The following is a 23,944-nucleotide window of genomic DNA, read 5'->3' as shown; positions in this document are numbered from 1 at the left end:
CATAAAAGTGTTAAGATACCTTATTATTACGTGTATGTTGCTATTACGAATATATTGTCATTATTTTTGTTAGAATATATCGCTGAGTGCGATTTATTTGATCTTCATGCTTTCTTGTGAAACCTACGACATCTATACTTCAACTAATTCGCACCTTGCTGTGTTTGTCTAAAACTGGAACAGTGGGACTCTCCAATTCGCACGACCTGTAATACTAGGAAAGACCTATAACAGGCCGTATGTGGTTGTTTTCGTCGTGGTGCAGAACCACACGTTCTGAAAACAGCCCTGCATCTGCAACGTGGTCCCAGCTTGGAACTGTGGCATCTACTTAGCCCGTGGTAGAGTAGCAGCTGCGCGACGCGATGCGAATGCGCAGTTCGTGTCATTCAGGACTACACACCAAACAGAAACATCATGTGTTACTACTTTGTGTGTGCATGTGCTAGTGTGAGTGTGCCTGTATGCGATCTCTGTGTATTGTTGTCTATATGGGATCATTCTCTACACCATAGCAACCGTTCGAAATAGCGAAACATGCAATAAAGCAGGCTATCATCCTCCTGTTCAATACGAAAAATTGCTTTGGATATGTGAAGTTGTACAGAGTGAGGTGCACGTTCGCTAATGCGTTCAACGTTGCGCATGCTTGTTTAATGCAAATATTTGCTCACTAGATGCTACTGACAGCTCCTAAAATTATATTAGTGAGCTTTCAGTTAGCCGTGTTGTTTAATCTCGAGCGCAGCTATATACATTTTCGTTATGGTGATAACGCCAGAGATGGTGTTTGAAATTGAAATTGAAAGTATTCACTAAAGAGTGAATATGTAAAAAATATCATCATGAAGTAATGCTAACTGGAAGTAGTAAATCACACTGTTTTGTCAGTGACAGCTTTGTTTTCCTAAGAGCGTCATCAATATTTGGTAGTGAAAAACGTGCGCTACACATGGCATTAAAACTTTTTGTTGTTGGTTTTTTTTTGTTGCCGTCAGGATCCATAATTACAAATTATCACTGAGATTAGATCGTTTATTTTTGTAGTTTCGGGCTTATAGTTAGCAACCAGTCCTGATACTGTGAGCATGACAACGAGACAATCGGTGTTGCGCTTACTGGTCCTGGATAGCACTTTCATAACAAGGGGGGAAAAATCCAGCCTTGGGACATGTAGTACAGATACGTAAGATGAGATTCGGCAGCGACGAGACAAGTCACTCGTGTTGTTCAGTTTGATTGACTGATATGTAGGGTTTAACGTCCCAAAACGACCATATGATTATGAGAGACACCGTAGTGGAGGGCTTTGGAAATTTCGACCACCTGGGGTTGTTTAACGTGCACCCAAATCTGAGCACGCAGGCCTACAACATTTCCGCCTCCATCGGAAATGCAGCCGCCGCAGCCGGTATTCGAACCCGCGTCCTGCGGGTCAGCAGCCGAGTACCTTAGCCACTAGACTGCCGCGGCGGGGCGTGTTGTTCAGTCTTCCTTCGTGATTCGTCTCTGTGCTGTTCCAATATGAATACAAACCAACTAGACCAGCTTCCCCTTTTGCTGTAGGTAAGATGAGATGTTTGTTAGTAACGAGCAATTCATACAGCGAATGTAATTATCGCTTCTCACTGGGTAGTGCTTACCTTAACAAGTACAGTTATCCTGATCACTTTTTCTTTGCAGAAACATATTTAGAAATGACATGCGTTAAAGAGCCCCGGGTGGTCAAAATTTCCGGAGCCCTTCACTACGGCGTCTCTCATAATTATATGGTGATTTTGGGGCGTTAAACACTACATATCAATCATCAAGGCATGTCATGCTTTTATGAAATACATATAATTAAGACCGGCGAAGGCGAACGCATTTGAAACTGAAGCTCACAATCTACTACTTCATCCATTGTTTCAGAATGCGTTAGATGTAGTACATGCAAGGATTATTTCAAATAGCTGTTGGCAAGACTCTGAAGAGGGAGGCACATGTAGATAAAAATGCTGAAGGTTGAAAAAATAAAAAGGTTGCTTTTGGACAGATGGCTAGGAATTATTGCAAATTCACTGACATCATATCACTGTTCAGACGTGCTTCTGAGTTTGTTTAAAAAGAGCAGTTTTGGAACTATTAATAAGGTTCAATAGTCGATTTTACCAAAACGTGCCGAGGGAGTGTTCCCCTCCTTTGGTGAAATATAATTGGACGAGATTTGGAGAGAGGGCCCTTGTTCGGTTGCAGAAAAAAAATTCAGCATGGTGGCAGAAGACCCTCCAATAAGAATGGGCACCCGTTCTTCTAAGGAAATGTTTTGTTGAACATGCGTGCACTTACCGTTCTACGGAACCAGAGGGATTTCTCGAGTGAAATTTCGTGCGTTACAGCAAGTGAGGAGTAAGGTTTCTCAAGTGTTAGACAGTTCGGGACAACTGAGAATGCAGCTCCAAGGCAGCACACTATAAACGTACTAAAAAATCGTGCACATACTCAATGATTCCCAAAAGTTGGATTACTAGGAAAAGTGCAGCTGCAACATTGTGTAGCTGAGAACAGGATAAAAAAAATGTTTGAGTGGTTCATTGATTCATACCGTATTTACTCGCATAATAGGCACACTTTTTTTTTTCAGAAAATGCGGCTCGAAATTAGGGGTGCGCCAATTACGCGGGGTAAAATTTTCGAAAATTTTTTCAACTCGGTTCTCGCGCTTTAAATCTGCACACTTGTCAAGTAAAAAGCGACTTTATCGTTTACCAATTATTTCAGCATAAAACAAACATACCTGCGTACCTTTTAATGAACAAGCGAGAGCCGTCAACTGCACACACACACGTAAAATTTATTTACACAAAAGCCGTAGCTGTACCTCCTTTTCTCTATTCGGAGTCTGAGTCGGAGATCACACATTCATCCTCGCCGAGCGGGGATTCGTTTTCGGTGTCCGAATCATCCGCACCCCACAACATGTCATCCTCACTCGCATCCAGTGCGTTCGAGATACCCATCTTCTTGAAGCTTTTCCTGACGACTTCGTCGGAGATCGCCTGCCACGCTTCCACGATCCAAGCGCACAGCATTTCCACAGGTGGCCTCTTAATCTTACCACCTGTAGTCAGCTGATGTTGTCCTCCAGCCATCCAGGTGGTGTACAGCCTTCGAACATTGTCCTTGAAAGGTTTATTCAAGGACACGTTCAAAGGCTGCAGTATCGATGTGAGGCCGCCCGGAATCACTGCCAGATCTGTGCGCAGCTCCTTTAGCTCATCTCGTACGCGGTCTACTAGGTGCCCACGAAAACTGTCCAGGACAAGCATGGACGGCAACAACAGACCACCCGGCCGCCGACCCCAGACTGTTTTCACCCAATCCACCATGAGTTCTGCGCTCATCCAGCCTTTTTCCTGGACTCTGACGTAGATGCCTTGAGGGAATTTTGCCTTTGGGAGCGTCTTACGTTTAGAAATAACGTAAGGCGGTAGCTTACGCCCATCCGCTGTCACCGCCAGCATTACGGTGCATCGTTGTTTATCAGCGCCAGACGTTCTGACGATGACGCTCCGTGCACCTTTCTCCTCCACTGTCGTGTTCCACGGCATATCAAAGCAAAGGGGTTCGGATCAGCGTTGCCGATCTGAGACAAAATGAAGTCTTTCTGCTGTCGGAGTTTTATAACAAAACTGTGGAAGTCCACCACTTTGTCCTCATATGCTGCGGGCAAGCGCTGGCACAAGGTGGTCCGCCTTCGCACTGCGAGGCCATGGCGCCGCATGAAACGAGTTGTCCATCCGGAGCTGGCTTTGCACTCTTTTGCTTCGATGCCCTGCGCTCGGGCAATTCTGTGCGCCTCAGTCTGCACAATATCCAACGACACAGCACAGCCGTCTTGTCTTAGCTCCCGTATATGCCGGGTCAGTTGCTCTTCGACGTTCAGATACCTGCCGGTGTTGGCACCGCGGAAAGCTCGTCGTGTCTTCTTCGTCGCCTTAAGTTTTTCTTCTTGGTCCCTCCAGTACCGAATACTGGTTTCTCCAACGCCGAAATGCCTGCTTGCAGCCCGGTTGCCGTGCTACAGCGCGTACTGCACTGCCTTCAGTTTAAACCCAGCCGTGTAGCTCGCGTACTTCTCCATGGTGGAACCAAAGTTCAATACATGACCACAACATACGCACACCGCTTGCAAAATGGCGTTTCTTTCTTTTTCTCTGATGGTGGTGATGGCGATTGAGCCCCCGGCGTTGTACTTGTGACCTCCAAAAAGCGCAGCGATTTGGGGGGTATCAGTAATTGATGGAACAGCCGTTTTTTTTTTCGCTCATGAACGCTTTTTTTTTCAAGTTTTATTTCGACAAACACGTTGGTTAGGTCCTTGCACTTCGATTTTTTTTATTTGCTCGTCGATTTGCCTTCTTTTTTCTTCAGGGTACGGGGACCGCGTTCTAACTGTACCGCTGGGGGGTAGAATCGTTTCTGATCACGGCCAAGTTCGGGGTGCGCCTATTTTCGCGGAATTAAAAAAAATCGAAATTTCCGCGACCAAACTAGGGGTGCGCCTATTATGCGAGTAAATACGGTACTTCAAGTCTCCAGGAAAAAAAAAGGGGGGGGAAAGGCACTTTCTTCGGTAGGGGCGCTTGCTTGGAACTTGACGTTAAGTATTTTACGCGTATATCACACATACCATTCAGCAGGCAGTAAGAGGGCTGTAAAACACAGCACTCTAATGAAAGCTCTCCTGCGTTTGACTGCCACAGCCAACTCTTGATTCGTGTCTGGCACGACTTGGTTCGAATTATTTTATAGTGGCTTTCTCGGACATCAAAAGACAACGCCCTTGTGGCTGCTAAGTGCACTACTTGCCTCAAAAACCTTTAAAGTAAGGCTACATCATCAGCTCTTAGAAGTAAGTAAAGGTTAATACAAGTGTCTCATTGTCCACTGGGCTAAATTTTAGCTGTGATTCATTTAGTAGGAGCTCGATCGTCACTAGCATCACACGAGATGATTGAGTGACACTGTATCTGTCTTTTACTTGCCACAGTGACTCCTTGGTGTTGTGGAGAACACGAGTTAGTTTCTTGGCTATGCCAGTCGTTCCAGTGAGGCTTAATGCACAGCACTTTGTGTTCATAGAAGGATTTTAGATGGCCAGAAAGAATCCGCCATTGTGGTAGCTCTAGCTTTGTTTCAGGGCAGTATGTGCAACATCTAATTTAGTTTGCGTGTTTTCTGTTGAGCGCAGCGGCACTCGGAATTCGGGGCAAGTCAGACGGCAAAGATCCACTAGCCCCAGCACCGTCAGAGCCTGCCGAAAAACCAATAGTCAAGTCCCCTGACAGTTCACCTGCCAAGCCACCATCGAATGACACCTGCCCACCTTGCCTGTTCCCTCAGGACCGTGAGGTCAATGAAGAAGAAGTTGAGGATCGGGCAAGCTTTGAGGACGCCATACATAACGTTGTCTTTCTGAGAAGGTATGCACTCTTCTAAATTTGGGAGAATCGCATTAGATGCATTTCACCATTACAACAATCGCAGTGTGATAATTTATGCACTTGAAGAATTCAGCAATATTTTAGCTGCACCTTGAAACTGAAGGTGTTTTAGCAAAATTCGCTGTCGTGCCTGGTAAGGGGCCCTTGTAACACATAAAGGAGCCCTCAGTTTTTCCTTTCTCTTGCTTCAGACCAGACCCGATTGCTGCAACAGAAAGGCATAAGCGCTCGTACCTGCAAGGAGGGAGTGAGGCAGGGCTTGGCAACGGCCTGGAGGGAGAGAGTGCAAGTACTGCGGAAATCACCACTTCCCCATCGCCGCTGTCTCTGCCCTCGTCGGCGCTCCCTCCGACACCTTTGAGCTCACCTGCTGCTGCAGCTGGCTTACAAAACGGAGGCTCCTCTGTCAAAGAGATGCTGGACGTCTTCGACGCATGCGACTCGTCTAACGGCAATGCATCCTCATCGGAGCACCACTTTTGTGCCTGGGTGTCTAATCAGACACAGATGCTGCAAGAAGGGCTGCACCACTTCACGGATTACTCAATACGGGTGAGTGCGATCCAGTGAAAGTTAAACGGTTACGGTATAGAAGGGTATAGGCGGGCTAATTGGCGTATAGGTGGGCTAATTGGTCCCCCAATAAATTACTCTTCAAATTGGGTTTAATTCTTAAGAATACTCAGCTTCTAAATTGGATTTCCGGTTATCTTTCTAATCGAAAACAGTACGTCTCTTTCAATGACCATTGTTCTCGTACAGTACCGGTTGACTCGGGTGTTCCCCAAGGCTCTGTGCTCGGACCCCTCCTGTTTTTATTGTTTATAAATGATATATCACATGATATACCTGTAAAAGTTAAGTTATATGTGGATGATTGCATCCTGTACTCGGAAATAGAAAACCATGCTGATCAAATTCACTTAAACGATGCATTTCAAAAGGTCATTCGTTGGTGCGATAAATGGCAGATGTCAGTTAATTTTAAAAAGACCGTTTTCATGAAAATTTCTCACAAACGTAACACTCTTCATTTTGCATTATTCGACCAATAATGTTTTTTTGCAGGAGGTACAACACTACAAGTACCTTGGTCTTTGGATTTCGAATGACCTTAACCGGACTAGACATATTAACACTGTAATGAGCTCGTGCAATTACAAATTATTTTATCTTAGACGAGGTCTTAAGCACTCTACTCCCGCCGTTCGCCTTGTTGCATTTAATGCAATTGTTCAACCTACTTTAGATTATGCATTCATAATTTGGTACCCTTACACCAGAAAGAATATCAGCGAAATGGAAAAAATTCAAAAGAGAGCTGTTAGGTTTATTTATAACAGTTTTGGTCGTACTTCAATAACATGTTTATTAGCAAAAGCTAACCTCCCAACACCTACACAAAGAAATAAAGTATTGAGATTGAAATTTTTCTTTCATTTAGTTAAAGGTTATTTTAAGTTAGACTTATCACATATACTTCGTTTGTCCACAGGATATACCACACGGCAGAGGCATGCCTTTACAATAACCCCATTTTCCACCCGTAATAACACATTCAAGTATTCGTTCTTCCCTAGGACAATTACCAAATAGAGTAACCTTGGTAACGAAGTTGTTTCCCAGTCATCCTTGAACCTTTTTGCTGCGCAGCTCTAGCAGCGAGTGTCTAATTTATATGACATGTGCTCCTGTTGTTTATTTCAATCACTGTAACCATTCTCCAGTTGTGATCATCTTGAATTTAGCGCTCATTTCTCGATATGTTCTTATGCCGGTTTATTACAAACCACTGTTCTTTTTTTTTTCGTTCTAAAAGTGTGCAAATGCCTTACCTGTTTTATATTTATTTGTTTGCCGATTTGTAAACTTATCAAATGTATATCCACCCGCCCAAAACCCTATGTTAGGGTTGCAGTATTCATAAATAAATAAAATAAATAAATATTCATAGTGGAATATTGTGAGCATAAACTAATGGATCGCAAAGGAGGAGACAAACGAGCACGGACTGAAACTTGGTTTATTGAACGAAGATATTATGTACCAGAAAGATACATTCAAAGGTGTTATTTGAACGTCAGCATGTAGCATGAGGGAATGTCCACTTGCACAGTCCTCTCCACTGCCTCATGTTAGTGAAAGATGGTATGAAGAAAGCACAATCGATGTCATCACTTTGTTGCTCATGTGGGGCATGCAGTGTTTAGTTAAGCACACGAAAAAAAGCTGCAGAACGAAAAGTAGAAATGACACTACCATAACCAAATGAAAGCAAACAGAGGAGCTTGCGATTGCAATTCCTGATATTTGCTGATCGATTCCAAAGGTGGGTGCACATGTCAATGTCACCCTCAGTAACACAACACCTCAATAATGCTCTCAATAACATGTTTCTAGAGAGGGGGAGAAATTAAGGCATTAAGCTTGTCCAAAAGTTGTTTCGAGGCAGAACAGCTGTATTGAACATCAGTCATTGTTCATAGATTTTGTCATGGTTTCATCTTATCGTTCATAGGATTCATTTTATCGTTCATGAATTGATCTTATTGTTCATGGTTTATGGGTCGTGGATTCGTTTCCCCACCACTATAGTGGCATCTCGGTGGGTATAGAATGCAAAGAAGCGTGTGTGCTTAAGGGGAGACACTGGTCTGAAAAATGTTCTTTAATTTTCAGTATTTCCAGCTGAAATTTTAATACGATATATATGTTTCACAGCTGAAAACAAATATGCAATTAGTTTTTTGCTATCACTTTTAGATTTTTAAATATTGACTGTTACATAAACTTGCATTCTGCCCAGCCTTTTGACATATTCCTCATAAAATATTGCTACAAATTTGATATGACAGCATTTCATGAAGGCCAGGGAGTGCAATAAAACCATAATTTTATTTTTAGCTTCATTAGTACCAGAGTTATGGCCTTAACAAGTATACTCAATAGAAATCTAAAACTGTTGCTTAAGTTTGTTGCTAATTAAATCACTACTCTAAATAAAAATATTACATTTTTTTCGTTTTCTTGCACTAATCCATGTATAAGCTTTCAAATGCTGCAAGAATTATCAAAATCCGACTGCTACATCAAAAGATACTGTGGGCAATGGCTCAGGGTGTGATGAAAAATGTTGTTTCGAGAAAACGAGAAAAGAAGTTTAGGAACATGCTGAGCACTTATATTTAACAAGAAAAGGTGTGAATCGTGGTATTAACTATGTTAGAAGCCACCAGGAATGTAGTCATCATCATTCTCCTTGGTGCGCTTTCTTTTCATGGCATGCTTGAAGTTTTCAGCATGCTCATGCTTCTTCTCCGATGCCACTAGTCGGCGACTGTCCCTTTCTGAGCATCTTTCAGCGGCCACAACACTCTGCTGCAGATGCAGCTCCTTCAATATGGCGGCATTTGCTCTCCCTTTGCCAGCGTTGAACCTTGCGACAGCTTCGGCCACAGCACCTTCAACGGTGAAAAGTGACGCGTGTTTGTTTTTGGACACGAGCCACCAGATGACGGAGTTCAGGCTCTCGTTTGGGTTCTGTGTTTTGCCTCGCTGACAACGCTCCAGCAATTTCTTGTCAGAGAGGCGCGTGTAAATAGGCCGCAAGGCATCAACCACATACTCCGGCAGGTTGTAGCGATGATTCGGAGGAGTCTCCTGCTTGGCAACAGCCTTGTTGTACTTGCACCATGACTTTTCACCAGTTGGGCAGTGAGAGGGCTGAGGGCTTGCATCAGTAGATGCTACGTGATAAAAGGTTGCCCAGACAGCATTATTCATGGCCTCAATGCTTCCTTGGTTGCTTTGTAAAGCCCATCCATAATATGACGTGAGCTTTGTGACCAGCTCGCCTGTCAGTTTGCCCTTGCCGCCAAGGCTTGGCTTTCCTTCGGCTCTTTGTTTTTGCAAGAGGTTTTGAAGTGCTGTGCCCATGCGCTTATGCACATGGTTGGCACAGTCCTCTTTTTCTATTGGCACGAAGCCATATACCTGTGCCTCCTGCAGACTGTTGAAGGCCCGGCTGTCTCCATCACACAACATGGTTGTGTAGCGGAGCCAATGTCTCTCCAATGAGCGGCCAAATAAAATTTGTGCTGCTTCCACCTCCATTTGTTCTGGCTTACTGGAGGTATTCTTTTGGCAAGTGCGACCAGCTAGCCACTCGGCATACCTTGGGTTGTCCTCCTTCGGCCCTAGCTGGCAGCCCAAACAAAAGTCCGATAGGACGACGAAGTCGAGAACATAACCCGTGATTAGTTCAATCACGGTTCCTACACAAATATGGGATGAGTGGCCCTTGGTCAGCCAAGTCCCATTAAAGGAAACGGCGATATTTCCAGGATTTCCATAGTTGAGTTCGAAATACACCGTTTTCACAGTGCTCGCGCAGTCATCAATAACGCGTGCGGCAGCCTTCTGCGCGGCAGGGTTGACTTTCAATTTCACATAATCCTGGTATGTCTTGGTGTGCAGGCCTCTCCGTGAAATATTTAGGGCGGAAAAAACATCATTGAGCGCAGTTTGCCCGTTTCCTGTGCTCATTGCCGCGTGAACCGCGAGCACGTTAATTTCGAAGGGGCCGTGCGCTGCGTCCCCCCTTGCTCTCGGCGAGCTCCATATGGTCCTCAGTTTACCGCACTCGTCACATGTGAGAACAAGTTTCGCGGCTATGCCATATTTGCGGTCTTCCTTGGAGATTCTGCCAGGCCCGCCACACACACCTCACTTCATACACTGAGGAAGTTCGTTGACCAACTCTAAGCTGACGACGGTGAACGGCGTACCAGGCGTTGCGGCTCCATCCGAGTCTCGAAAAAAAGACCGCTTGCGTTTTGTGGCAGACTTCGATGAAAGATCTTGCAGAACATCGCTCGCACGACACTCGATGGCCACTTTTTCAGCGTCGGAAACCAGGGGAGTGTCAACGCGCACAGCTCTCGTGTGATCTTGGGACGCGGCTATCGCGTCCGCGATTGCGGGTGCCGCGGCAATTATAGCGCTGGAACAGCCTGCTTCTTCCGAGTTCTCGGCGGCAGAAGGTCTCGCTGGTGATAAGGTGCGGACTCTCGGACGCCGTTTTCGCCTTTTTCCGAACGCATGAGCACTCCGGAACTTCCGATGACCGCCTGCCATTGCACCGAATGCACAGCCATTGTTAGGCCTCTACGCAAAATGGCGGCTTGCACGCACGCCACTGTCTAGCAGACGAATCCCTTCGCGTCCAATAGGAAACCGGGAACTGCCCCACGTGACAAAAACGCGCCAATGATGTGCGAGTATTCAGTTTTTCTTTATGCGCGATAGCTGCGTTGTTGCTAGACAAAAAAACGTTCTTCTGCTAGGAACAGATAATAGAAGAATGCGTCTTTAAAATGAGACCAAAATGGCCGGGCTACTTGGTGCGGTTCTCGCGCGCTGCGCCGTTGAATACGACCGCTTTTGAGGTGGTTTCGGAAGCGAAAATAGTCATCAAACTGACTTTGCGACCCAATAACTCGACAAATACGCATTACAGGGCTATAATATTTTAGGAACAGCTTCCTTAGACCTTAATGATTATGAAAAAAAAATACTTCAGAAAATCGGTTTTTCGGAAAATTTTCGGCCTCCCATACCCATGTCCCTCCTTAATTAAGGTACACATCAAAAAAAACTCAAGCTGTATAACTTAATCCAGAGTTTCCAGTTTAGCCACAACCTTGCACTGTATAGTCGTTTTTACATGTTCTCAACTATATTACATTGGTGGCCACTGACCATAGCTTAAGGAGGTCATTCCCGGCTACTAGTGTTGTCTGGCATTTCAGTGCCATTTCTGTTTTTGTACAGGTCCTTGCTTGTCACAAGAAGTTGCTGAACCGGCTCAAGCAGCCTCTCTACAATTGTGAGACTGATTCAAAGTTTGAGAACGAGCCAATGTGTTGCAGCGTTGAGTCCCTCACACGGATCCGCACACTTCCCCTCCGTAAGAGTCATCGTATTTTTCGCGTTTTGGAGAAAAGATCAATGAAACAGGATTGATAAACATTGATCATTAATCGCTTCTCAAAAATTGGCCACTGCATAAATGATCGTAACTCCACATTGCAGCCAACAATAGTACAGTGCCTCGTGGCAGAAGGGAAACATTGTCAGATGTACGTTGTCTCTGTATAGGATATATAAATGAAAATTTATCATTGTTGTGCATGTGTTTACGAATAGCACACCCTTTTTGACTGAGCTACCTGATAAATTGTTGTTGAAACGTGGTTTACCGTTCATCTGCACATTGCCTCTAGCATTTCATAGCATAGCAGCTTATGGGGCGTCTTTGTGAAAAAGTGGTATGTTGTCAATTGTGTCCATTTATTCGCTTGCACCTCTTGCTTCAAATGCAGTGATACCGCTGAAAGATTTTTGTGTAGCACTTCATTGCCACGATAAGTTGGTGGATTTGGGTGGTATAAGTTTAGGAAAAAGTTGAACTTGAATATTGTTTTCTTTTTTGCGTGGTACAGCTGATGCAGACGATATCGACAGCTCTTCAGTGGTGGTCTAGCACGAAAATACTACCACTTCTGATGGAAGCGTCGGCGGCCTCTTTGTAAAGTGGGCACCACCGCCAGACCCCAATGGCTTTATTGTGTCTTACCAAGTCGAGTACAAAATGGTCAACCAAGAAAAGGTTCGGCACGTTTCATTTCTTTCAAAGGAACCTTCAAAGGAAATGAAGAGGCAAAAAAAATATATATTTCTCGGAAAACAGCTCTCAATAATGTGTTGATGTTATCTCATTTTTTTCTGTGCATTAAAAGGACGCCTTGCACACGTGCGTCCTGAAGAGTGCAGTTGGGTTTGACATTATCACTTCAGCAAAGCTGTTGCCCCTCTTTTCTTTTATTATTTTCTTTCCTCATTAAGTGGAACTTTCACCTCTCGCCACATTACTCAAAATCATAGAATGCCAACTAGTTGAAGAAAAAAAAAAGCTTGATACAAGGTAGGGTGCAATTTTTGGGAGTTTAGAATAACTATAGTGACAAAGAAAAAAAAAGAAGCAATTCATTGAGCAGAGTTGATTTCTAGGAAATTAAGATTATGTAGCAAAAAAGTCATTTGGTCTAGTTGGTAAAAGGTTGATTGTGAATGCAAGAAGTGGGACGCAGTACATTACAAGTCTTGGAGAAGAGGAAGGCAGCACAAGTGCACACTTGCTACTGGAAGTTTATTGAAGAGGCAACACATGTATGCCTTACAAAAACCAAAAAGTCCGTATAGTCAGTCGTTTTGACTCTACGAGTTCGCACACCATGACGTGTTATGCGTCTACTGGCTCATTACTAAAGATTACTGGCTCATAATGATGAAGGGTCCGCGTAGACGTGGCCCTGTATGAAACAGAGCCAGTCGAGTGCGGTACGACAGTGCAATGTACTCAGCTTCATCACTTCACAAGATGAATTCATTGTGGGCATATGAATACTGACAATTCTTCAAGTCCTATTGCAAGTGCGTAAGTAGGATGATGGCATTAGAATGCTAATGGAATTTCCATGTCAACAACATTGATGCTGATGCACATTGGGAATCTGTGTTGTTACTATCGAAGTACAAAAAAGAACAAAAAAATAAATAAAGACTAGATGCTATTTTCTCATGCTGCTGACAGTTCCTGTGGCTTCCCTGATGTCATAATTAATGTTCGCGTCATCCTCATTTATATTTTTCAGGCAAAAATGTAAGCCATCTAGTAAGTATACGCAAATTGCTTTTTGAAGCAAAACAAGGAAGGCTTCCAGTGCTGGACTTCTGTGTAGCACTAGAGAATCTTGACACTCTCTTCTGCATTAACATGCAGCTTCACTTGAGCCAATCGGTACCTTAGGCTTGCTGTGCAGGTGAAAGCAGGGACAACAGTAGTCATGACATAGACCCCGTTTTCATCTGTGCTGTGAACCTGAAATTATGACCCAACCTGTCCAGTTGACTACGCTGCTTTGGAGCTAATGGAACAAGATATGTTCGTAATTACTTTCAGTAAATACTCGTATTTGAAATTAGAATATTTTCTCTGTGAAATATGGACATTGAGAATAGTTATCTTAGGAATTACTCAAGATCTGTTATTTACAAGGCTGATGAACAAAGTGGATGTTTCTTTCCTCTTCTTTTCCAGTTCAAGCCGTTCCAGTTCTGCGTCTTCCACAGCGAATTCTTTAGACATGGCGGGCGTGTGATTCATGGTCTCGCACCGGGTAACTACTCCTTCCGTGTGATGGCTTCATCGCTGGCTGGACCAGGAAACTGGACCCGTCCAGTTTACTTTGTCATTGCTGAACGCACGGGTGAGCTATAGCTTTTCACCACAATTTCATTGGGCTACTTTACTGATGGGCACTAAACTTGGTTATCACACTTGAAGATATGGGGATTGGTGAAGGAATTGAAGATATGGTGAGCGTTACGACATAATGGCAAGAAATGGAAACTGCATGATCATTGTGGATTTATAAATATAAAGGAAAGCGAAGTAATGTAATATAACCAGTATCAAAATTCTGAGAAGGTAAAAATAGATGTGGATAGATGTGATGGTGAATTGGAAAAGAAAGAAAAAGAAAAGTGCAGTAGACCCTTGTGAAGTGGAGCCTGAAAGGACCAGGGAAACATGTTTCATTTAACGGGAGTCTTTATCGAAAGATGAACAGGTGTGCTGAATACAAGTACTAAGCCCAGTCATGTCAGAAACAATTGTTCCATTTAAGCGGTCATTCCATTTAACTGATTTTCATTTACAGTAAAAGCTCGTTAATTCGACATCCGTTAATTCGGATAATTCGGACGGCTCTATTTGTCTCGGCCAAAGTGCATGGTAATCTATGGGACCAAACCATTGTTATTTCGTCGGAATTCGGCTCCGCACCGCTTAACTCGGACAAATGCTGACGGCTGCTGCTACACAAAAGTGTGATAAAGCAGCGCTGGCACCACTGGAGTGAAACCGAAACCTGAATGGCATCGCCATCATCATCAACTAGTGGGGGCGATCGCAGCGTCACCGAACGTCGGCGTCTTCTTTCTTCTCCACTCAGCGCCTCCGACGAAATTTTCCCTTGTGTTGTTGTGTCAGAACCATCTCTTCTTGCGGAGTTCTCTTTTTCTTCCTTTGTGACCGTACTTGCATGCCACCACCATCGTGCGCTACAGTGATGGCAACGCCGAAAAAGCGGCAGAACTACGACGCGAAGAACTTGGCGACTAAAGTGGAAATTTTGGAAGCACTGAAGAACGGCGAATCGCGACAGCAGGTTATGACCAAGTACAACGTGAAGCGGAGCACGTTGGGAACGTACGTGAAAAATGAACAACAGATTCGACAAGCCTTCGAAAGCGAGAAGTTTCACGCCTCTAGAAAGCGGTTGCGAACCGCAGCTCATCCCCAGCTCGAAGAAGCTTTGCTCCGGTGGATTACTGACTGTCGCAACGCGCATCTGCCTTTGAGCGGACCTCTCATCATGGCGCAAGGTGAGAAGTACGCTGCAATGATGAACACTGAATCGTTAAAAGTGTGAGAAGGGTAGTTTGCGATGTTTCGAGAGAGACACGAACTTGTCTTCAGGAGTGTGTGCGGCGAAAAGGCCAGTGTTGACGAAAGCGTGACCACCGAGTGGAGAAATGTGAAGCTGCTGGAGCACGTCGCCGCATATGAACCACGTGACGTGTTCAATGCAGATGAAACTGCTCTAGTTTTCAGAGCTCTGCCCGACAAGACAGTGACTTTCAAAGGGGATGCGTGCATTGGTGGCAAGAAGTGCAAGCAAAGGATAACTGTGCCTCTTGCCGCCAATATGACTGGCACGGAGCGCTTGCCACTACTTGTCGTCGGGAAGGCGCTTAAGGGGGGATGCTACCATCGGATACCAACTTTTTTGTTTATTGAGATATCTTAATGAAATTTTCAGGATAGACTTATAGCAAAAGCATTAGAAGAACTACAAAATTTCATCAAGTTATGTTCACTGGTTTTCAAGTTAAAGCAGAATATCAGGGTAGTGCACATGGTTCTCTTATTCCAGGCCTGGAGAACTTTCAAAAGGTCCTGGAACTGTGAAATTAACTATGATGATTCCCAGATTGATACTCCAGGGGGTAACAGAGCCCTTTTTTTGAATTTCCTTGCTGAAAAGTTTTAGCAGACCATCAAACTTTGTGTTCGTGATTAGGATATTATCAATCAAATTTTGATTAAATATAGTAAATAACACACACACAATATATTGAAAAAATCAACTTCTCAGAAATTTATTCATGTACATAATAAAAAAAGACTTATGGAAATCCAATGAGTGGTTCCAGAGATATGGCTGGAATAAGCAGCCTCACTAGCCAAAAAAGTCATTTTGAGAAAACGACGTTTGAAATTTTTGAGCACATAGGCAGTTCTAAAATGAACCTGCAGCGTAACTGGAGGTGTCCTTTGGCACTCTCTTTTTTTGCCGCCTTTCCATCTTCTCTAGGGATCGCTTCTTAGCCTTTTTCAAGCGCAGAGAATCTTTCTCGGCTGCCCGTTGAATGGCCAGGTGGCCAGGTGTTAGCCCCACTGATGAAGCTAGCTCTTGGGTGGCCCTGTAGCAGCCAGCATTGTATCTTAGCACTGCATCATGCAGTGCGGTCTCCACAGCAATCAGTGACGCATGCTGCTCTTTGGGCATGAGGGACTACAGCACTGAGTGAAAGGACTCTGATGCATTCTGCGTCTTTGCTCCCAGGCAGCGTTGCAGAAGAGAAGCCTGTGAGAGCCTCTCATAAATGGGTAGAAGTGCATCTGCAACATAGCGTGGCAGCTTGTACGAATGCTTCGGAGGTGGAACACCGGTAATCTTGCTGGCATTGTGACGACACGAGGAGTCTGCACCCTCTGGGCACAAGTCGTGGTGCGGCTCCTCATCCGTCGACGTCACATGGTGGTACGATGCCATCACTGCCCGCCGCATTGCAGCCACATCATCGGAATTGTTCCGTAGGGCCCAGCCATAATAAACTGTCAACTTGTCGATGAGGGCCTTTGTCAGCCTGCCCTTCCCTCCCAAAGCCTTGTCACTTTTCTGCACAAGGTTGCGAAGTGCAGTCCCCATCCTCTTCTGAACGTGGTTCAGGCATTCCTCTTTTGAAATGGGGACCAGTCCATAAACATTTTCTTGTACAAGGACAGAGAAGGTGGCACTATCTCCATCAGACACGAGCGTTGTGTAACGGAGGTTGTGCTTCGACAGTGAGCGTGAAAAGAGGATGATAGCTGCCTCAACCTCCATTCTCCCTGATTTAGAGTCGGTGTTTTTCTGGCACACATGATTCTCCAGCCAGCATGCATAGTCTGCGTCTCCAGGCTTTGGCCCTACTTGGCAACCAAGGCACTGATTAGACAGAACAACGGCGTCCAAGATAAGGCCCGTATGGTATTCGATAATTGCCCCGACTCCAATATGGGATGTGTGCCCACGCTTGTGCCATGTTCCATCATAACAAACTGTTATATCCCTGGTGAAATATTGATCCATTTCTTTGTAAGTGGATTTTACAGCAGAAGCAGATTCTGCATAGAAATTTTCTATGCATTGTGTCTGCGGTTCCCTGAATTTCTTCAGGTGCTTCTGGAAGGTCTTGTGATGGAGGCCACGATGGGACACGTTCATCGCTGCCCAAAAGTCGTTGAGAGCTGTTTGTCCCTTGCCTATTTGTTTTGTTGCCATAATGGCTCTTACATTCACATCAAAGGCCTTTGTGTCATCCTGACGAGATGAACTCCATGAGCTTGAAACTACTCCACAATGCAAGCATACTAGCTCAAGCTTTGCAGCAAGTCCAAGTTGGGTGCCTTCTCGTACCTTCATCCCAATCGCGGTGCACCGGTGGCACGGGGTCCGAGATAGCAGGTCGTCTAGGGCATCCATTTGCACAAGGAAAAATTTTTCGCCTTCACTTGTAGCGGTGGCAGCTTCATGATCGCGCTTCATTGCCTGAAATTCCCGCTCCGTCGCTGGCATAGCGCCAAGTTCTCTTTGCACAGCAGCGCGTTGTTGATCCGCCGCCTCTTTCTCCTCGCACGTCAGGAAACTTGTTCGCAAATGCACAGTTGACGACGCGATCGCACTCGAGGCCGATGAAAGAGAAGATGCGGAAGCCACTGTCGATGAGCACGAGACACCAGGCGCACTTGTAACGACAAATTCTTGCACCGGCGGAGCAGGAGTCCCGTTCGTTGCTAGGCGCGTCGATGCGACCACTCTCTTGCGTAGATGAAGCAGAAGCTGCCCCACAGGCACCGTCGGCGCGATCACCGTCGGCGCACGTGCGAGCAGAGAGCCTCGCGGCGCGGACAAGCTTCATAGCTCGCTTCCTTGCACAGAATGATTGTAGCGTCTTCTTTCTCGTTGGGCGCATCGTGAGCGAACACAACAACGGTCTCGTATAGACGGTTGAAAATCGTCTCGTAAAGACGGTTGAAAATCGTTTCGAAGACAGTTGAAACGTGGAGAGTATGCGAACGGCTGCAACGATACACGGAAGCGAGCGGAACACAAAGACGCCGGACGGAGGAGCAGCAGACGAGCGGCCGCATCGGCCGCATTATGCGCAAGAGCGCTACGTCATCGCGCGCAGCAGCCAATGGCAGTCGCGGGCTCCCCCGCGTCTTTGGGGAGCGCGCGCTTCGCCCAATCCCAGCTGCGCGCCTTAGCCGCGGGAAACTTGAAAGCTCTCGCGAGCCCTCCAGTCATGAGCGGCTTGCTCCTCTCCTGCGCTGCCGCTGGCGACGCAGGTGGCGGGGAAAGAAAGAGGTAGAATTCACAAACAAAACAACACCAAAATGGCGGCGCTCCGTCGAGCGGTCGAGAAACTGCAATCACGCCAAGTTGGGGTATTTTGAACGCTCGCGCGCCGCTCGACGGCCGCCGCGGCATGTTCTAAACTTTATTTCAAATGGTTTCGCGACGAATTAGACGTTGATATTTACAGAAAAGGTAGTTTATGACACATACTGCCCGAATATGTGGTTTGCCAAAAATCGACTTTTTCGCGATTTTTCGGTTTTCAAAGGCCGCGTCCCCCCTTAAGCCACGTTGTTTTAAGAATGTCAAAAGCCTTCCTGTCGAGTACACAGCGAACAGGAAGGCATGAATGACATCGGACATTTTTCGCGGCTGGCTGCAGCAGTTGGACCGGCACTCCACGTCGAAGGACCGCAAGATAATTATTGTTGTTGACAACTGCAGTGCCCATAACTGTACAGTCGAACTGAAGAGCATCAAAGTAGTTTTTTTTTGCCGCCCAAAACTACGTCTGCTCTTCAGCCGATGGACCAGGGTATGATTCACTATGTGAAGTCGAAGTACCGCAAGCACCTGCTAGAGCGAATGATCCTATGCTCAGAAGCTGGAAAGTTGTATCAAGTGGACTTACTCGGCGCAGTGCACATCATCGCCCACGTGTGGAAAAACACTCCACCGCAAGTCATCGCCAACTGTTTTCGGCACAGCGGTTTTGTGAGGCCCGAGCATGCAGCAGTAGCTGACGGTGGCATTGAGGAGGTGTCAGCCGAGTCCACCGACGATGACTGCCCAACTTTCGATGCTGTCCTTCCCACAGATGTGACCTTTCAGGACTACATCGCGATTGATCATGGTGTCGCCACGAGTGGTCTCCTGACCGATCAAGAGATTATTAATGATGTCACGGGCGCCCATGAACACCATGATTCCGACGAAGAATCATGCGAGGAGATACAGCCGCGACCTCATCGCACCTCACGGGAAGTCTCGGAGGCGCTGTTAATATTAGAGGACGCTTGTCTGAACAATCCCGACAGCTTGCTTGCTGTTGGCCATTTGGAACAGTTAAGAAAAATTGTGATGTCAGCCGGAATCTGCGCAAAAATGCAGACGACAATTAGAAAATACTTCAACAAATAAAGATATGCTTCTGCAGCTTGATTTTAAATGTTGTTTTTCCTGTTCATTCGTTAATTCGGCATTCGGTTAATGTGGACAGTTTTTTCGGTCGCGTTAAATCCAAATTAACGAGCTTTTACTGTACTGAGAGTCAACTGTACTTGCAAAATGACTGTCTGGTATAAGATTATCTTATTAGTGGTAGTGAAAGGAAAATTCTAAACAGTGACATGCCTTGGTGTCACTAGCCAAAAAGTGTCACTAATGTCACTTAGTGTCACTAGCCAGAAAGGTTATGTGTATGAGTAGGTGACGTAACAATGATCAGATGTCTGAAGTGTACATGTAGGCCGGCTTCTGCTGTGATGATAGGGCTAGTGTCTGCTGATAGAATGCTGCCATTACACGTTTGGTGGGCCTGTCCATAAAGACTGCTTTAGATTGTATTGTGATCAGCTGCTCGCAGATGGAACTAGTGTCTTAGAAAATTTTTACTTGAGGTCGGAAAGATGGGGCCTTTATTCATATTGTCAACAGCCAGAACACAGAACGTAATGCAAGCTTGACACACTCTCTCTCAGCAAGCACTCTTCTGTGCACTGCTATACATTTTTCTGCTTTGTGCAAGGGGCAGAGAAGAAATGAACTCTTTCTATCTTGACCAGGATGCGTACAGGTCCTTGAAAACCCTTGAATTTGAAAAATTCCTTTTCAAGGGTTTTTAAGGCCCTTGAAAGCCCTGGAATATTTTTCTGTCCTCGAATATCCTTGGAATTTTCTGAGCACTTTCAATCGACATTGCAGCCTCCTTAATGAAGTAGATTGGCATCAACCTAACAAATTTGCTATATCAGAAACAGTAATTTTGCGTGAGTGAATATGGTTTCATTTTCCGAAACTCCATGGGGAATAAAGTTTCACTGCTTCAAACCACGAACAAACGAAGAGAGAAAATCGTAACACTTTTTGGGTGCTGACTCCTTCCCTATTGCAAAAGCGGTGAAGCAAGTGATGCTAAAGTTAGCTTAGGTGCAGACTAGACAAGTTTTTTATAACTGTGATATGCTCGTATATAAGTGCAATAAAAATTAGTCATTTATGGAAGTTCTAGAGTAACAAAATTTCAACATTGCTAGGCCCTTTTAGTCCTTGAAAAGCCTGTGACCAATCCTGGAAAGTCCTTGAATATCCTTAAGTTTTCGCTTTGCAGACCTGTACCAGCCCTGTTCACATGGCTTCTTATGTTGCACAGTACAATATCGTCACGGGGTTGTAGTGCTGACGAAGGCAGAGATGGCTCGTCCAAAATGAAACTGTTTGTTTGGCCGAACTTGTGGCCTGCAAACTGAAAGTCGGGTTATAGCGATACACACTGGCATCGATAGCGGCGAACAGAGTGTTGGCTGTCAATCAAGTGACAAGTGGTGATGTGCATCGGCTTTTATACATGTGCCGTTGAATATTCTAGCTTTATCGCCAGTGGCCACGTAACTTCCAGAAGAATCTGTAACCTTTGCGTTGTGCGCGCAATCTTGACAGAACGATCTGCAACAATGGAGAATCTTCTAGAACACTGAGTCGCGGTTTCTGCTGACAGTCGCTGAGAGTCATTGTGGACATGAACCGAATACAGAAAGAGCGAAAATGCAGAAAGAGCGAAAAACAGAAAGAGCGTGGCATTGTAATGTAGTAAAAGCTTGATGTGGCCAAGAATGAGCCGTATCTGTGGTTTAACCAGTGTGCAAGTCATTCGCTTGTCTTTCTTGTTTCTACAAGCGTCCTTTTCCTTGTACATTTGCTGCTCAAACTTGAATCTGAACATTGTCCTGTTCTTTCTGCTTTTTCCGTTTTGTTTCTTCTTCCTCTCTCGTGTGCTTCCTGGTAGAAGTGATTTCCCAAGGAGCCATAATTGCCATCTGCCTGGTGGTCGTGGCCATCGTGGCCGCAGCTGATGCAGCCATGTGCTTCATCTACCAGAAGAAGAAGTGAGTGTCTCTTTGCACTACTGATCCCCTCTTGGCAGAGTTTTTGTTCGCCGCCTCTACCTTGTCAAGTTCAGCTTCGTTCTCCAGAAGTGGCGACATTTTCGGCTGTCAAAATGCCACTATAGCATCGATGCATCTTGCATACCATTGAACCTGCATGTATGTATCGAGCCAACATATAACTGTGCAAATGGTAAATTTCAGGTTGAAGCGAATTCAATGTCAATAGCGATTTGGTCGAATAATTTTTAAATGAATATGGATAGTGTATATCACTAATATAAATAAAAATGAGGGTAGTGACGACCCAGCTAACTTGCACAGCATTTCTTTTTTTAAAGTGAAACGAGGCATGTGCGAATTTCATTCTTCTAAGTTCAAAGGAAGTGGAAGCAACTTTGAATAGTAGCAAGATTTGACTTTTGCAGGAATGCAAGAGATATCTTGTAAAACATGTCAAATTTAATATTTACTCTACACTGATTATATACAGACGAGCCCACATATAACGGCCCCACTTAAAAGGAACTTTTGCTTAAAACGAACAATATCCGCGTGACCGTCAAAATATACATTGGTTCAATGGCACAAAATCGCACTTACAACGAACGTCTCCGAGTGCCGCTGATCGGTTACAGTGAATGGAGTCAGCGGTCTGCCGACTTCCCGGGAAACCAATTTCGACACCACCGATCAGGCATCGGTGAAGTGGCCATACATTCCTATTATTAAACGCCGACCCTGCCTCCACGACCCTCTAGTTGCCGCTCTCCCCAACCCATGGAGGAAGGAAAGCTGTTTTCTTCCTCCATGCCCCGACTGCTTTTTGTTAGGCACCCCTCTGTCCTTTGTCCTCCCTGCTTCTCTGAGCACCCCGCATCGCCAGACGAGGCCCGTGTTTTCACATTGCCACCGGTCTTTCGAAGACCGGTCGGCCATCTACGCTGTTTTTTATCACTGGTACTGTCGTTGGCGTCGCCGGCCTGGAGTGACCAGACCATTACCGACATCGTCCGCCACCGACTATATCCGATATTCGGCATCTAGTGCACGCGCGTACGCTACCCAACCAACTCTGACAATTTGTGATTTGTTTCGTGCTTAGGACTTGTTCTCGCTCACTTCGCCTTCGACTCAGCATGCCTTCCGCGTGCGTGCGGAAGCGCGAAATTGGCTGTTAGTTTGCGCAGAACGAATCACGAAATATCGAAGTTCGTGAGGCCACGCCAACCCGTCGGCGCAACAAAATGATTTTTCACCACGGCTGCCGATTCTTCGAACACCGCTGCGCGCAAGCACTCTTTCTAAGTTTTTTTACGTGCCTCTGCAAACGAGCACCCTGCCGTTTTAAATGAACTCGAGACCGCCCTTATTGCTTCTGCTCTTCGAAACACGTGCATCACGGACATTTTGGGGCAAAAAAAGTTTGCGTTTTCACTCGCAACTTTTTTTAAAGCTGTGTTTTATTTACTACAAACTTCGGGATACAGCGAACAGATGCTGCGTCACGCTCAGGTTCGTTATAAGCGGGCTCGACTGTACCCAGTATAACAGGCATTTAAACTGAAAAGATTACGAATCAATGTGAGGATGATATGGTCATGCAACATTGAAGTGGGGCTTTGCGGCAGTATGGATTTTTTTCTGGGTAGTTGTATTCACCACATAATACCCCGCTACTGCAATGAAACCACCTTTACAGAGGGTTACATGTTGAGTAATGTATCCTTAATCGTTCACTATCAAACAATTTGAAATTTCCAATAATATAAGTTCGAACTGAAAAATATTTGTGTACTGTAATAATGCATTTGCTCAAATATTCAAGGTCCTCCAATATTCTCACAAGCGCAAAATTGTGCATATTAAGCATTGTATAATCTCCTGACTATATTTTGATATATAAAATATTTTATAAATTGAATTACTTGTATATAGAATGTTCTGTGAGCTCCTTCAGAATCAATATATCTGGTTTCGAGTGTTTAACATTTCAGGGGCCATCTGCACAAAGTATTCACTATGCGAGGGAGTTTGTGGGAGGTTACAGGAGAATAAAGCAAGCTGCAGTTTGCTTGACTTGAAACATTTTGAGAACCTATTATTTTTGCGTTACGGTGAAATTCCAACCAAGTTTTCTACAGTTAGAAACAGACTTAGCCGAGCTTTACTATCAATTTGTTGCACTCGTGTTCTGAGCATTTTACGCTCCAGTAGATTTGGACCTCATTTCCTTGATAACAGTGTTTCGCAGAAGCCCAAGTGCTTGACGTGTAGAACAAGTGCATGTCCTTTTCACTTCTTCATGCTGTCTTCATCTTTCTGAGGGCTATACGAACTGAAAGATTAAATGTACCCAGGTCCAACACTTTTTTCTGGGAGAATGGAATTGGTTACAGTTGAACGCCGCTTTAACGAAATTTTCGCTACAACGAAAAATTTATGATTCCCCGTCAGCAGTTCATAGGAATCAATGCATAATAATCGTCGCCACAACGAACACTTTTTCTTCGGTCGTCCCGCTTCAACAAAATTTCAGGCT

The 23,944-nt window shown here is 45.0% G+C and overlaps 1 protein-coding gene and 1 pseudogene across 1 annotated transcript; one reads left to right on the top strand and one right to left on the bottom strand.

Annotated features, from left to right (window-relative positions):
• The first annotated feature begins 5,239 nt into the window (after nucleotides 1–5,239).
• LOC142817939 (insulin-like growth factor 1 receptor) overlaps nucleotides 5,240–23,944 on the top strand; it is a 33,359-nt pseudogene continuing 14,654 nt past the window's right edge.
• On the bottom strand, nucleotides 16,159–17,720 carry LOC142817937 (uncharacterized). Its single transcript, XM_075895950.1, has one exon. The coding sequence runs from the start codon at nucleotides 17,513–17,515 to the stop codon at nucleotides 16,190–16,192; it is 1,326 nt and encodes a 441-aa protein (XP_075752065.1). The 5' UTR covers nucleotides 17,516–17,720; the 3' UTR covers nucleotides 16,159–16,189.

Source organism: Rhipicephalus microplus, chromosome 1 (assembly GCF_043290135.1).
Source record: "Rhipicephalus microplus isolate Deutch F79 chromosome 1, USDA_Rmic, whole genome shotgun sequence".
Taxonomy (NCBI): domain Eukaryota; kingdom Metazoa; phylum Arthropoda; class Arachnida; order Ixodida; family Ixodidae; genus Rhipicephalus; species Rhipicephalus microplus.
The sequence above is the reverse complement of the archived record's forward strand: the minus strand, read 5'-3'. Positions and strand labels throughout refer to the sequence as shown.